General features: G+C 34.4%; 2 protein-coding genes and 1 long non-coding RNA gene across 3 annotated transcripts; 1 reads left to right on the top strand and 2 right to left on the bottom strand.

The window, feature by feature from the left end:
- Positions 1–795: 795 nt before the first annotated feature.
- Positions 796–2,649, top strand: LOC127091689 (low affinity inorganic phosphate transporter 4). Its single transcript, XM_051030371.1, has 2 exons — positions 796–1,187; positions 1,455–2,649. The coding sequence occupies exons 1-2, from the start codon at positions 796–798 to the stop codon at positions 2,647–2,649; spliced, it is 1,587 nt and encodes a 528-aa protein (XP_050886328.1).
- Positions 2,650–9,558: 6,909 nt separating this feature from the next.
- On the bottom strand, positions 9,559–12,179 carry LOC127093907 (pyrophosphate-energized vacuolar membrane proton pump 1). Its single transcript, XM_051032801.1, has 7 exons — positions 12,174–12,179; positions 11,897–12,111; positions 11,699–11,785; positions 11,271–11,601; positions 10,761–11,171; positions 10,613–10,672; positions 9,559–9,935 (listed from the first exon to the last, which is right to left on the bottom strand). The coding sequence occupies exons 1-7, from the start codon at positions 12,177–12,179 to the stop codon at positions 9,771–9,773; spliced, it is 1,275 nt and encodes a 424-aa protein (XP_050888758.1). The 3' UTR covers positions 9,559–9,770.
- An 80-nt stretch (positions 12,180–12,259) lies between these two features.
- On the bottom strand, positions 12,260–13,298 carry LOC127091688 (uncharacterized). The gene is made up of 3 exons (XR_007791977.1): positions 13,099–13,298; positions 12,534–12,656; positions 12,260–12,443 (listed from the first exon to the last, which is right to left on the bottom strand). It is a non-coding gene; the product is annotated as an uncharacterized LOC127091688 (long non-coding RNA).
- Positions 13,299–16,312: the final 3,014 nt, after the last annotated feature.

The raw sequence follows: 16,312 nt of genomic DNA, 5'->3' as shown, positions 1-16,312 counted from the left end.
ATAGGCTTTGCAAATGGCCGAGAACACATATTTCTTTTAAAATCATTTAAATTCTTAAAACTCATTTAAATAACTTTACCCAACTTCTTTTTCTTTTTGATGGATAGATAAGAATTCACATTTTCTAAAACATCATAGTGATATCCTCCATAAAACAAAATTAAAATGAAAAACTCGATAACAATCCTACTTTTATATAAACTTTTCAAATTAAAATGAACTTCTAAAAATCAGTAGAGAAGATAGTGAGATTATTCCTCTAATAACTTTTCTTCATTGTTTAGGATTCATTGTATTTTGCACTTGGGCTGATTTAAGATCCAGAACAACATTAATTATTAATTTGCACACATCTTCGTGTGTTTATATCCGTACATTGTACACAAGCATACAATTTTTAAGTATATAGTTCTATTAGGTCTTAACGTTTGTCTCATTCACCTCATTTGAATTGCATTTGCATTCTGCTAAAAAAACAAAACAAAAATAAGACAACATCTTCCTCTTTTAACAGCTAACTGTAACCAAAACAAAACCACTCAACATTCTTTAACATTCCCAATAAGAATATCCTAATTAATTGATCAACACAAGGTGAATATCCATTCAAATTAGCTAGCAATCCCAATTTTTCTTGTTCTCATCTCCTAAGCAAACTTAGAACTAAACGTCCAATGTTACATTATCAAACACACATGAATGCATAAACTATAATAATATATATAAGAGCATACACATAAACGACTAAACCAACTCAAAAACCAATTTGAGAGTCTTCTTTTTTTCTCCAATATTATGGCTTTAGAAGTTCTTGAGGCTCTTGATTCAGCTCGTACACAATGGTACCATGTAACAGCCATTGTAATTGCAGGCATGGGATTCTTCACAGATGCTTATGATCTCTTCTGCATTTCAACCGTTTCAAAGCTCTTGGGACGGTTATATTACTTCGATCCAACTACAGGCATACCGGGGAAGCTCCCGCCGACGATTAACAATATTGTCACCGGTGTGGCACTTGTCGGAACACTTACCGGACAACTAGTCTTTGGCTACCTTGGAGACAAACTAGGACGCAAAAAAGTCTATGGCATCACACTTATTCTCATGGTTGCATGTGCCATTTGCTCCGGCCTTTCATTCGGTTCTTCCGCAAAATCCGTTATAGGAACCCTTTGTTTTTTCAGGTCAGTGATAGAACCAAAAACTTTTGAAATTTATAAAACCTTAAAAAACTAGTATCAACGCGGATAATGGTTACAACCGTAGATATATTAAGTCTGAAATCGATATCATGTGATATCGATATCATATAAACCACTCTCTGATATCGATATCTCATGTCATATCGATATCATAGAAACATTATCTCGTTAATTATCTTAAATTTTCAATTAACTTATCCAAACACACACATGCTTAATATTTAACATAAACATTTCCCTCTAATTTAGGTTTTGGCTTGGATTTGGTATTGGTGGAGACTATCCTTTATCTGCGACCATCATGTCGGAATACGCCAACAAAAGAACACGAGGCGCTTTCATAGCAGCGGTTTTCGCAATGCAAGGCGTTGGAATTATCTTCGCCGGATTCATTTCAATGTTTTTTTCAGCTGTTTTCCGATCATATTACAAAGCTCCAATATTCTCAAAAGACGCAGTTTTATCAACACAACCAGAAGGTGATTTATTATGGCGTTTAGTTCTCATGATCGGTGCTGTTCCGGCTGCAATGACATACTATTGGAGAATGAAAATGCCTGAAACCGGTCGTTACACAGCAATCATAGAAGGAAACGCAAAACAAGCAGCTGCAGACATGGCTAGGGTTTTAGATATCGAAATCATAGCTGAACAAGATAAGTTAGCTGAATTCAAAGCGGCGAATGATTACTCTCTTTGGTCTAGCGAGTTTTTTAACCGCCATGGACGGCATTTAATCGGAACAATGAGTTGTTGGTTTTTGCTAGACATTGCTTTCTACAGTCAGAATTTAACACAGAAAGATATTTTTCCTGCAATGGGACTCATTGATAAAGATTCAGCCATGAATGCTATTGATGAAGTTTTCCAAACTTCACGTGCCATGTTCATCATTGCATTGTTTGGAACTTTCCCTGGTTACTGGTTCACCGTTTTCTTCATTGAAAAAATTGGAAGATTCAAGATACAGCTAGTTGGTTTCTTCATGATGTCTTTCTTCATGTTTATTATTGGTGTGAAATATGATTACTTGAAACACGATAACAAGAACCTTTTCGCTCTACTTTACGGGTTAACGTTCTTTTTTGCTAACTTTGGGCCTAATAGTACAACTTTCGTGTTGCCGGCGGAGCTGTTTCCGACGCGGGTGAGGTCGACCTGTCACGCTCTCAGCGCGGCGGCAGGGAAGGCCGGTGCTATGGTTGGTGCATTTGGGATACAATACTATACCTTGGATGGTAAGCCAGGTAAGATTAAACGTGCAATGATGATTCTGGCTGTGACTAATTTGTTAGGGTTCTTTTGCTCTTTCTTGGTTACTGAAACTAAGGGAAGATCTTTGGAAGAGATTTCTGGGGAGGATGGGAGAGAGAGTGAGCTTACTGCAACACCAAATGATAGGGTTTCGGGGACTCATCAGGATTCAAGAACTGAGAAGATGTGAAATATGATATGAATATGAATTCAATTACATGATACGATGATATCTAGGTTTATTTTAATGATATTAATAATGTAATAATGGAAATAATGGTGCCAAAATTGATGTGTTTTGTTGGTTTGTGATATGATAAAACAAAAGTAACATTTTGTTATGCGTCGTGAAAAAATAACCCTGTTGTAATGTTTATTTTTTAATGAAAACTTAGTATTCTATTGTAATGTTGTGTTTTTTCTGAATTGTATTATATTAAAAAAATTTAAGAGCTGATTTTATATAATTTGTGTTAATGTCTTTAGTGTGATATCACCTTTTCTAAGGAAAACACTGATAATTTGTTGGACTGAAGCGGTTTTGACAAATGTTTAGATATATGTTTTTTGACATTGGGGTTTGGGACCCAATTTAGTTAATATGACCATTTGGAGTTTGATATTTGATCTTTGCAGTTTTTTTTATTGAGATCGGCATTTGAGTTTTCAGTCTCGGCATGTTTAGTGGAATAAAGTGTTTCTTCAAAAGTTTAGAGAAGATGATCTATTCGATTAGTTTGTGGATAGTATCACTAAGAAAATGAGACTGTGTTTTTAGTTTTCTTTTTCTTCGAATCCTTGGGTGAGTGTCATTCCTCCTCAAAATTAGGTTATTTAGGACTTTTTCTCATCTCCAGATAGCTAGGGGTTTGTGGGTGAGATAGGTCGGTAGGAGGACAGGAATTCATTTGAGATTTGACATGGGGGAAACTGTTTTTTTGTTCATGAGCAACCTCTGGTCTCAAACATCATTTTTCTTCTTCATATATTTGAATCTCATTCTAGATAAAGATAGGTGGTGTTGGCGACATGCTAGTGATGGAACCTTCATTGTTGCCTCTTCCTATCAAGCTCTGTTGGATCTTAATAATTCTCTCTCTCTCTCTCTCTCTCTTTAGGTTTCAAACCCGGACCCTTTCTCTCACCTTGGGTTAGTTGGACCCCTAATAAGGTGATGATTTTCTCTTGGCACCTTTTGCAAGATAGCTTTCCCTGTAGAAAGAACCTATTTAAGCGAAGAGTAATTATTGACTTAGTTGATATCTCTTGTCCTTTATGTAGGGATGTGGTGCAACCAACCTCTCACTTATTTGTCACTTATGAGATAACTTTGTGTGTGTGATATAAGATCTTTAATTGGTTGGGTTGGTTAATAGTTCTCTCTAGGGACCTGTTAGCTTGTATTTTCGACATGGGTATTAATGGTAACCAAGACACGAAGGCATACCATGGTGAGGTGTGAAGTCAGACATGGACGATTGAGGCCATAAGTTGAATTGATGATTTTGTTTGGTCGAATGGTAGCTTAACAATCCCAAGTTAAATGCTAGCCAAAGATCAGAGGATGTGTGAAATCTGAACTTAGTAAAATTTCTAATATTTAGGTTGGTTATTTGGTCAATCGAATGAATCAGATATGGATAGGGCCAAGCGATTATTCAGAAACATGTGGAAGTCTGTCGAAGATAACAACTGCATGGGAATGAGACGTAGTGCAATGTGTCTAGTTGAATGTTGTGAGTAGTTATTTTAAACTAGTATATAAGTAGGCGTTTGCTTATGTGATAGAGGTGCGCATTTGTACTAAAAATCATGTAAACTCAAAGTATATACGTATTGAGAAACGAGGGAGGAAATATGTATGTATGTGTTCGACATTTATGAATTAAAAGCACTTTACTTTCAAGTTCTTAATGCATTCAAGTTACTTTCTTTAAATCTTTGCATTTCGATTACAAGCATTTTATTCACAAAGCTTTTACATTCCGATTTTGTTTACGTTCGGATCAATATTTTTTCAAATAATATTTTTCAATCTCGACAACAACATGTTCAAAAACCACAATTCACACAAATATGTTCTAGGAGATTTTCGAATTTGATCCTTTAAGTATTAATAGAAACTTGTTTTGTTTGCCAAATGCACTAGTAAACAAATTGGCACACCTGGTGGGACCCTTTTGTGTGAAGTTTTAGGTTTCATTTTGCAAACTATCATTTTTTAAGTTTTTCATTTCATTTACTTCGCAGTTTGTGAGTGTACATGAGATTGAGGAGTGGTAGGATAACTAGGAAAGAAGTTAGGAAATCTACAAGGAAATACGCCAGAAGAATGGCTATTCCCATAAACAACAATGGAGAACAACCCTCTAATAGCATCGGGGTGGGTACAATCATTGTGACGTCGACTAAGCAAATCCCTTCGATTTCTAGCACAATGGTTATACCGTTGATGACAGTTACGTCATCAACTGTGCAAGAAGGGATAATTTTTCCCCTTCAATAACCCAGAGTCACCCAATGACTCCTAGACCAATTATGGAGACAAAATATAGGACTTTCTCCACAGGTTTCACGATGCTCGTGATGGGGTGTGACCAACCTTATGGGATGCCAACATTAGTGATGACAAGCCTAGCTACTAATCTTGCAACTTTTGCAGATAATGTTGCGAATAAATATTCTCCAATATTGGCATTTGGGTCAGTCATAGGTAACCATGGTCGAACCATCCCACCTCATATGGGAATAGGATTTGGTTCCCTAGCAGTGTCGACATTTACATTGAATTCTATAATGGAAGTACGACAACAGATGGATGAGAGTAACCATGATATGATCAATACTCTTATCCAGCATATGGGTACGATATTTAACTCATTAATTCAAAATACGAATTAGAGTTACCAATAGTTGGCAACTCAAATGAATTGAATTGTTGATTTCTTCGCCGCTCCGCCAACGTAAATTCCACTTGCGGCACAACCCCAAGTTGTTATGCAAGTTCTAAATGAAGGAGTGGCTTTAGAGGAAAACAAGGTTAATTAAGGGCAATAATTTGTGCCCCAGATAGTCAAAAAAGGGTTGCCTAGGGAACTCGAACGTCGGCAAGTAGTAATGGTTAATCGAAACTAAGATGCTGATCAAGTCGTTCATAAAGTTCGACAAGGAAATCCGATGGGAGAAATCAAACTTGCAACCATTCTCGAACAGATAATGGCTCAAAATTATGTAAACATAGGCATGCAAGGCCAAATTATACATCTCCTCTATCAGAATATGTGTTATAAATTAAATTGCCAATGGGATGGAAAGTCCCTAAGTTCACCAAATTTTTTGGTGATATAAATGAGTCTACAGTCGAGCATATTGCCTGATATTTGACTGAGGCGGGAGACATAGAAAATAATGAGAACTTAAGAATGAGATACTTCCATAGTTCTCTCATAAAAAACGCCTTTACATGGTTTATAACACTCCCTGCTCATTCCATCAATGATTGGACTCGATTGGAAAGGTTGTTCCATGAGTAATTCTACATGGGGAAATCCAAGATTAGTCTGAAAGAGTTACCGAGTTCTTACCATTAGGGTGATTTCTTTCGTGAGCTGTAAATCACTCGCAGTAGATTCATCAATTTTAGGGTGATTTCTTTCGTGAGCTGTAAATCACTCGCGGTAGATTCATCAGTTTTTGCATTTCCATTTGAATCCACAAAGTTCTTACCATTAGTTTGTTCGGTTGATCCAGAAGGATCAACAAAAATATCGTCAGTCAGAACGTTGGCAACCTTCTTTAAGGTTAGAAAAAAATTCATTTTAGCTTGCCAACGTTTGAAGTGAAGACCGTCCAACTTGAATGGTTTGTCAGAGACAGTCGCCGCAGTATTACAAATAATTTCTTTCAGTAGTCATGACAGTTTTTGAAGCTTCTTAAAAATTTTGTTTCACGGTTTTGAAAATTAGCCACAGAAGAAATTATCGAGTCGAGTCGTGGATTAGGCCGCTCTCTTTAAGACGTCTCGCGATACTACCCAAAGTTATGCAAAACAGTTGAACTATCACGCCGCCTCCAAGATAAAACATCCAAGTTCTATACTATACGATTACTATTTGCACAGTAAATAATCAGTATAGAAATACACCCTTTGATGGTATAAATACCATTCAAATATGGTATAAATACCACTCGTAGTATCTGGTATAACGATCAGTCATAATAATCTCTCAAACCAAGAGAAATTCCAATAATTCTCCAAAGAGAATTCAATAATGGTAATTTGACCACTCAAAATGATTTCTCAAACAAAGAGAAATTCAAATAATTCTTTAAAGAGAATCCAAAAATTATCCTTGATAATTTCTAAACTCAAACGAGGATAAATTAACATAAATTCTTCAAAGAGAATCCAAAAATTATCCTTGACAATTTCTCAACTCAAACGAGGATAAATTAACATAATTCTCTAAAGAGAGTTTAAGAAAATACTCGGAGAGTTTAAGAAAATACTCGGAAAATTCAACGAGTAGAAAGAAAGGGGGAGAAGTTGGCGCTTCAACAATTCAAAGGACGCGGAGTTATAAGAGTGAGGAAGGAAAAACTCAATAAGTTTTTGGTAAATTTTAGAATGAAACAAGAAATTTTCTTATATAATGAAGTGAGAAAGAAAATATATCTCACCTAAGCAATGTGGGACTAAGAAATTTTTTCAACTAACACACGATGTGGGACTTGACTTAAGGAACTTTTTTAAATTCATCTTCCTATATTTGAATATTGACATAATATTCTAACAAGATCTTTTTTGAGATATATCTCACCTAAGCAATGTGGGACTAAGAAATTTTTTCAACTAATACACAATGTGGGACTTGACTTAAGGAACTTTTTCAAATTTATCTTCCTATATTTTAATATTGACATAGTGTTCTAACAAAATCTTTTTTGAGATTTCAAGTGGGAGAGACCCTTTTTCTTCATGAGTTACCCGTAATTGTGATTCATAACCTGATTCATAACCTTATCTTTGTGTTTCATGGTTCTACTCTCTCTCATAAAAGAGATAAGTGGAATTTGAAACATACAAGAGATGGTATATTCAATGTTGCTTCTATTTATCTGTTCAAGTGGTTCTTTTTTATCTCTTCTTCCTCTCATTTGGTTGAGAATTTGACAATCCTTCTCATCTAGATTAGTTGGACTCCTTTTAAGGTGATGGTACTTTTTGACAACTTTTGCAATATATACTCCTTTTAATAGAGAACTTATTTAACAGGGGGTGACTATTTATTCTAATAGTATTTCTTGTCCTATGTGAGAGAGCTCAATTGACTCGGTTTCTTATCTTTTTTATGACTTTTATCTCTTTATTAATATATTATTTTGTCATTAAAATAATTATTAAATTAATTCATGTTGTAAAATATGATTATTTCATATATTCGGTTAATCATAATTTTAATTAAAACTTGAAATAATAATTTCTTCAATTGAATTAATAAAAAAATTTATGCATATTTTAATCATGTGTCGTAAGTGTACGAGAAATAAAAAGTGTTTATATAGTTTTTTTGGAGGAATTTCTTAATGTACCATATATATTACTATTACACCACATGAAAATACTTATATGTTCCTTAGATTTTAGAGATGCATCTTCGGACGCACCCAAATATCAGGTAACATTAAAATGTTCTAGAGATGCATCTTTGAATTTATTTTAGAGATGCATCTCCAGAATGTTCTGGAGCTTAAATCGTGTCAGACCCTTCTCCTTCCTCATTTCTGATATTTCTAAAAACCTCTTCAAACTCTCTCAAATTTGTTTTCAACACCAAGTCTAAAATCAAACAACCAAGCTCAAAGAATCTTCAATCAACATTAGAAACATCATCCAACACTGAAGCAAGCTCATATTTGTAAGTTTTTTGATGTTTTAAAAAGTTTGAGTTTTTGTGTAAATGAGTAGAAATTGATGATTAAGCTTAGAAATGAGTAAAAATTGCATGAATGATAGTTTAGACGTGGTGTAAAATATGTTTGTTGGCTGGAAATCATGATCAAAACATTATTTTTTGTGTTTGCATGTGAGCATTGGCCCCATTGACGCACCTGCTATGTTGTAGAAAATTCCGGAGTTGCATCTCCATAATTTTTCAACGTTTTAGTTTCCTAGTAAACGGAGACGCAACTCCAGAATTTTCTTAGTCTTTTTTTTTACTTTCTTACTTGTAGTGTTGCTTGCTTGCACTAATTGTCTAATTTACTTTATCTTTCAGGCATTATGGCTGATAGACACGATAGACTGAGGCACGCGAGGGTTGCACAACATGCATCAGTGCATCGGGAGAAAAGTCAAGTTTCAGAGGCTCATGTTTCCTCTGCCCATGCAGAGGAATCTACCTATGGGGCTCATGTTTATCCTCATGCTTCTCCATCTTCTTATTTCCGTAGGAGACGAGTTTCACCTATTGACGCATCACTCTCCATCCTCACATAGGTGCCATGTTTTATCAGATGCCGAAGATACCAAGTCACCGGTGATACCAGATGCACCTCTAACTACTGATGCTTTTGAGCCAGTGCCACCTCTTACTGTTGATGTTGCTGAGCTAGTGGCACCTCCGGATGGTGAGGCTGTTGAGGATGTTGAGACAGAGATACACTACTAGAAAAACTGTTATTAGCGTCGGCCATTTACAGACGCTAACGGTGAAAAAACAGACACTAATATGTGGTTAGCGTCGGTTTAGCGTCGGTGTCGGGCCTTGAATAAAAGTTGCGAAGCTACTGTGTAACGTCGGCTAAAGATACACCGAGGCTACGTAGCCTCGGGGAGACGGAGGCTAAAGCGGACACTAATTGAACCGACGCTATGTTGTTTCAAAACCATGAAAAGTCAATATTATGTTTAGCGTTGGCCTGTCCGACTCTAAAGTCAACAGATAGCGTCCGTGTCACCGACCCTAAAGTCAACATAGAAAAGTCTATAATAATATTTAGCCTTGCATACACCGACTCTAAAGTCAACAAAAAAGGACAATAACGGGTTGCAACATGGCAACCTCACTCGAACAAATTTTTTCAATCCACAATATCATATTTATGGTAAAACATTTGGAAACAATTTTAAACATTCGTGAAAGTAACTACAAAAGTTCTACCCACATTAACTTTCAAAAAACATACACAAAAAGTAATCACATCCGAGATTAATTCGTTCTACTAAAAGTACAAGATCAATCTTCATCTAATGATTGATCATCCAAATCGTCATCATAATGATGAGAATGTGATACAAAAGTTGAAGTGTCAAATTTCTTCATCATAAATTCCTTCCAAGCATTCATCTCCCTCTCCATCCTTTGTGCAGTCTCGGTAGCAGCTTTTGCAGCCTCGGTAGCAGCTCGCATTGCTTCGTGAAGTTGCTTTTGAATGTGAAGGTGTGCCTAAATTGATTAAAGACGTGGGATGTTCCTTACAAAATAAACCAATTGAAGAATGGAAAGTGTCGTTAGATAATCTTAAACATTAGTTAATATATATTTATCCATATAAAGTGACAATGCATTAGTTAATATATACAGTAATTATAAAAGTACAGGCTCACTTTATCATAAAAGTACAGTAATTATATACATTAGTTAATATATATCTATCCATATAAAAGCAGCAACAACAACACAGCAGGAATTTCATTTTCAACAGAACTTTCCTTTTCAAACTGATAGCAGGAATTTCAAACTGATATCAAACAGCACAGCAGGAATTTCATTTTCAACAGAACTTTCCTTTTCAAACTGATAGCAGTCCTGACTGTAGAATTACAGCTTTCTATGGTCACTCTAAGCATGTTGATAAACATAGGACTTGTGCTATTATATCTAACTTACATTAGACTATAAAAATGGATAACTAGATCCTTTTTGGAGAGTTTAATTTGATTAAGTCTGCTTCTGAAAAATAAAGGGGTAAACATATATATTTTAAAACTACTAATATGTTTAACGATACTATAATTAATATCAACCTCCAAATAAGGTGGAGTCAGAGAGCTAAAAGCTCTTGGTTGATGGAAGGAGATAGAAACTCCAAATACTTCTATCAAAAATAGTATCATACAGCTCAATCTATTTAGTAAAATAGTATTTTACCTCGATGTACTTCTTGGCATTATCCCAAGCACCGCCAGTGTTGGATGCAGAGATGGCAATCTGTAATCAACACAACAACCACATTGCATCATGAATTAATATTGATTTTATTACAAGCAGCAGACAGTGGGTACCAAACATTAATTACCTGTACACCAGAAACCAATGATCCGGCAAGGACACCAGAAAGTGTTTCAACACCAAAAAAGATCCCAACAATAAGGGGTGTTAGCATAACAAGGGCACCAGGTGGGATCATTTCTTTGATGGAAGCGTCGGTGGAGATTGTCACACATGTGGCATAGTCAGGTTTCGCAGTTCCCTCCATCAATCCAGGAATCGTGTTGAATTGCCTGCGAACTTCCTCAACCATCTTCAATGCTGCACTTCCGACACTCTTCATGGTCATGGCAGAAAACCAGTAAGGGAGCATGACGCCCACAATCAGACCGATGAAAACCTTGGGAGTCAGGACATCGACGGTTGTAACACCAGCACGGCTCACAAAGGCACCAAAAAGGGCCAAAGACACAAGGGCGGCAGAACCAATAGCAAACCCCTACAACATAGTTACAACATACATCAAGAACTTAACTAGAATAATAGAATATATTGAACTAGGTGAAAAGAAAAGAAAAAAAAAAGAGGAAAACTGAACCTTTCCAATGGCAGCAGTTGTGTTTCCTGCAGCATCAAGAGCATCGGTTCTCTCACGAATTCTGTGACTCATTCCAGCCATCTCAGCAATACCTCCGGCATTGTCACTGATTGGACCATATGCATCGATGGCTAATCCGGTTGCTATAGTACTCAACATTCCAAGTGCATCAACAGCAACACCATACATAGCAGCAAAACTGAAACTTACAAAAATACTAATTGCAATGGCAAAAATTGGAATGATAACAGACTTGTATCCCAAGGCAAGACCAAAGATAACATTGGTAGCAGCACCAGTCCTGCAGGAATCAGCAACATCTTGCACAGGGCTGCAAAATTCAGAAAGAAAATGTAACTCCTGTTAATATTTAATCAATTAGATGAATGAAGATGAAAATGCAAAATATGATTCAGAATTGCTTTTACCTGTATGCATTGCTGGTATAGTATTCAGTAACAAATCCAATGATAAGCCCTGCCCAAAGACCAACAGAAACACACAAGAATAGCTGCCTGCAAAGCCAAAATCAATCCAGTAAGTACTAAGACTGTTCAAAATTTATGATTCAAATCATTATTTCGTAAATAGACTGAAACCCTAACAATAAGTGTTATGAAACTAACCAGTTCTTGACAACTTTCTGCTCTCCAAAATTGAAGATGGTGAAGGTAGATGGGAGTGCTATCCAACTAACAATTGCAATTCCAACAGTCATCAGTACTGTTGAAATAACAAGCTGTTTTTTCAATGCTGGCTCAATTTCCTTTACAAGTTTGATCTCAAAAAAGTCGGTTGCAAACAAACATATATTAGACAAAAATGAATGGCTGATAAGTTCCTAATGGGTATTAGGAGAAAATCAGATAACTTCCTAATGGGTATTAGGAGAGAATAGAATACATGCATTCCAAGGGATTTTTATTTTATTTTCAGTGGTTCAAAAATTAAACATGACGATATACACCATTCACAATTAACAGCCGATTTCTTGATACATACCTCTACGTATCCATCTCCAAAGTTGATGCCATTTCCAAAATAGGTGCGAGAGATATGACGGTTAAGGGATGCTGAGTTGAACTGTGTCAATACAAATACTTTGTTGATCCCGCTGTTGATGCAGTTGCTCATTGGAATGTCTATAAGCCTGTAGCATCCACCAACAGGAACCTGAAAAATGTAAACAATACTATGTATCATTACCGAATGAAACAATTCTCGAATTTTGAGTCAACAAAAACAATGGTTTGGTTAACTCACAGCTGGTGTAGCAGCTCGTTTGGTAAGAGGAAAAAGTTGAACACCAGAACCTCCTCCCAGTATGATGGAAACAACATTTTTAGGGTTGGCTTTTCTTCTCAAAAAAGACGGAACTTGAAATGTCTGAAGTTGTCACACATAAATACGAATCCAAGAATCATTTACCAAATAATGACATAAAATTTAGCTGCAGAATCTAAGGACCTAAGCCTTGAGTGTCATATTGATCAATACCATAACATTTGGATCACCCAAAATTGATTTTAACATGTTCGGTTGCTCTCATGTAGAACTGATTTTTCTTTCTATAACATACTGTAAAACATACTGTAAATCACTGTAAAACATACTGTAAATCATGTAGAACTGATTTTTCTTTCTTAACACAGCTCAACTCACTTTTGCAACAATTTATCTAAAACATACTGTAAATCACTTTTAGCCAGAATTACTTTTACAGAATCAATTCAATCAAAATCAATTTTCTTCACGGCAGAACCAAATACACAGACGAACTTTAAACTAAATTTGATTAATTCAAATTAGTGGAAACATACAAACATACCCGTAACCAAAACACAGAGACAAAAGGTTGAATAAACTATTTCTTCAACTGTATTCCATAGCATTTGAGAACGTCTGTACATAAAAATTCATGGATAGTAAATTGAATATGGAATCAAATCATGTATATACCGAGAAATAAAAATTAAAAAGGGAATAAGCATGTAGTCCGTTATGTGAGGAATTGAATTGGAACCTGGAGTAATCATAGAGGGGGATGAAGAATATGAATCAGAATCGGAAGACTAGCGATGATGCTTGCGACGTCGTTTGGTGTGGGAGTGAGACTTGGTTTTTTTTCGGTTCTTAACGGAGTCCTTGTCGCGGTCTCGGCGATTACGGTGGTGACGCCTGCGACGGTGAGAGGAAGAATCGGAAGAGAGAGAGGAAGAATCAGATTAGGGTTTTCGTTTTGTGAAATGAAATGGAGAGAGAGTGAAAAATGACGAGGGAAAAGGAAAGAGGGAAATAAGCTGATTTTTGGTACGAAATAGAAAATTCCATAGAGTCCGCCAAGCGGACTCTAATTAATAAATAAAATACTTAAACCTTAAATATATATATATATATATATATATATATATATATATATATATATATATTATAGATAAATCAATGGAAATTGTATATGTTATAAGAATAGAGTCGGCTCAGCGGACTCTAAGTAAATAAATACTAATTAAAAAATAATGCTACTAGATAGAGTCGGTCTCACCGACTCTAAATAAATTAATCAAACATTCTTCAAATATAAAATAACAAGTAGTGTCGGTTTTGCCGACACTGATAAAAAAAATAACTTGTCTTACAAGTGTACCTAGATAGAGTCCGTTAGTGTAGGCTTAGCCGACACTAATAGTGTCCGTGTCGGTGGCCGACTCTAAACTAGGAGGCTAAAATGACTTATTCTAGTAGTGATATTTTAAGAAGACTTGGTAGAGTTGTCACTATTGCCTTTGGCACATCCGAGATGTATCTCCAGAGTCTAAGGGTATTTAAGTATTTTTATGTGGTGCCTAATAAATATATATGTTGCTTCAATAAATTCCTCTTTCTTTGTTATAGATTGAATCATGTTACAAGATCTTGAAGTGTCGTAGTTTTAAGATATGTTTCAAGACTAATTTTCCAAAAGCCAATCAACATTTTATTGTCTTTTTATTTTTCTTTCCATTATATTATCAAAAATTCACATATATAATATTACCTGCTTTATTTGTTTCTCTCTCAAAGTGTAATTTTTTATGTATGAGTATTTATGAAATATTTTCGTATGGTGAATTAATTATTTAATTAATTAATTATGAATTGATATAATTAATTATTAATAATTATATTATAGTTAATTTATGTTAAATATTAATTATTGATAGCTTGTTTAATTGTATTTTTTGCGCCTAAATCATGATGGATTTTTAAACTATTAAGCTAAACTTAATGAGACGTCTTTATTTTTTTACTGTTTAGTTATTTAAGTTTTCTATCATTAGATAATTAATACATTGTTCAGAAAATCTAAACAGCCATGTCATTATTACATTTTTTGTTTTTTTAATGTCATTCTTCCAATTCATAAAAGACATGTCATTTTGTTAATAAGTGTTTTTGATAAATAATTACTTAGTTTTAAATTTATTGTTTGAAGGATCAAACTAAAAAATCCTGAGACAAGTTTTTGCTAAATTTATAAGAAAAGAAAGTGTGCATTTAATGTTGTCGGAATATTTGTATTGATGATGATGATGTTAAGCCGTCACTGAAGCCTACCCAAATGGAAGTCCCTCGACCCAAACCAAATCTTGTTGTCACCTCTGAGCCTCGACTGACTGAGAAGAAGAATCCTAAAAAACCTGGTCTAATGTGAAGGCAGTATCTCTCTGCTCATAATCCATTTCGTCGATATGGATAGTAAAAGTATAGTTCTATGTCTCACGATCTTAGTGTCCAAAAATTAGTATGATCCAACGGTTAACGAATATGGAATCTCTATTCTTTTGAAATTGGTTTGAGAAAAACAAAAACATGGTTTCTGATATCTTATATCTTTTATCTTTGGCAGATGGTTTTCTCTTTTATTTTCTCTCTATATTCTAGCCCTAAAATGATTGTCTATATACTTAATATAAGTGAGACGTAATAGACTAACATATTAAAGTTTTTCTCTAGATATAAAGGGAATCCAATATCTAATATTAGACAGATACAAATCTTTATATATGAAAGATAGTTAAAATTACTTTCACTTAATCCAGCTTTACATGAAGATCACCATTCGATTAGATTTGATGGCGAGAAGTTGATAAAAGATTTGAATCATACACTTCGTGCTTGAGCGAGGTCGTACATATTACTCACATTTTTCTCGTTGTGCTTCATACTGTATCTTCATGTGTGACTCTTGTGAGAGGCCAAAAATAAATTTTAATGTCGATTGTCTTAAAGTAAACTTTCTTAAAATTAAATTTTAAAATACGAGAAACAATTAAAATTTGTCAAAAATTAAAACTTCTTAAAAATAAATGTATGAATAGTAAGTTATAAACTACATAAAAAGGATGCTTAAAAAATGTAAAAATAATGCTAGAGTTAAATATGTTTTTTTTTTAAGTTGTGCATTAATTTGATTAAAAATTAGTTTTTTTTTTTTTAAGATTAACTTTCTACTTATGAAGTTTCTTAACCTATCCATTTAGGGGAAAATTAGCCTTACCCAAAATATAAATAAATAAAAATAAACACGCAATAGTAAAACACTGAAAAGGTTAAGTCATGTTTTAATTAGAGATAAATTGTTGATTACTTACAATATAACAAAATGATTAAATGAAGTAGTATCACACTAAGTGACAAACCACATTTGTGGTGGTTATCATCTCAAACTATGAATTTTAGTTTTGTGAATATTATTTTTGTCGACATGCCAACTTTATTTATTCTTTCTTGTGGTTCAATTTCCCTTGTCCATTTCTCTTGAATTTATCATAATTAAAAAGATAACTATTACTTTCAAATAGTTACTATAAAATAGATTTAATTGTAAATTGGAATATCCATTAATTTTTTTAGATTAGAATCAGCATAGTTTTTATCATCGTCTCTATGCACAAAATATTACTTAATTAAAAAGTAACTGTATAATATCTGGTAATTGAACACTGCATTATTATTTAGAAAATAGTAAAATACCATTGCGGTAGTATAATAAAAGTATTCGG

This window comes from Lathyrus oleraceus, chromosome 6 (assembly GCF_024323335.1).
Source record: "Lathyrus oleraceus cultivar Zhongwan6 chromosome 6, CAAS_Psat_ZW6_1.0, whole genome shotgun sequence".
Lineage (NCBI taxonomy): Eukaryota > Viridiplantae > Streptophyta > Magnoliopsida > Fabales > Fabaceae > Lathyrus > Lathyrus oleraceus.
Note: the sequence above shows the minus strand (reverse complement) of the source record. Positions and strands in the feature narration are given on the sequence as shown.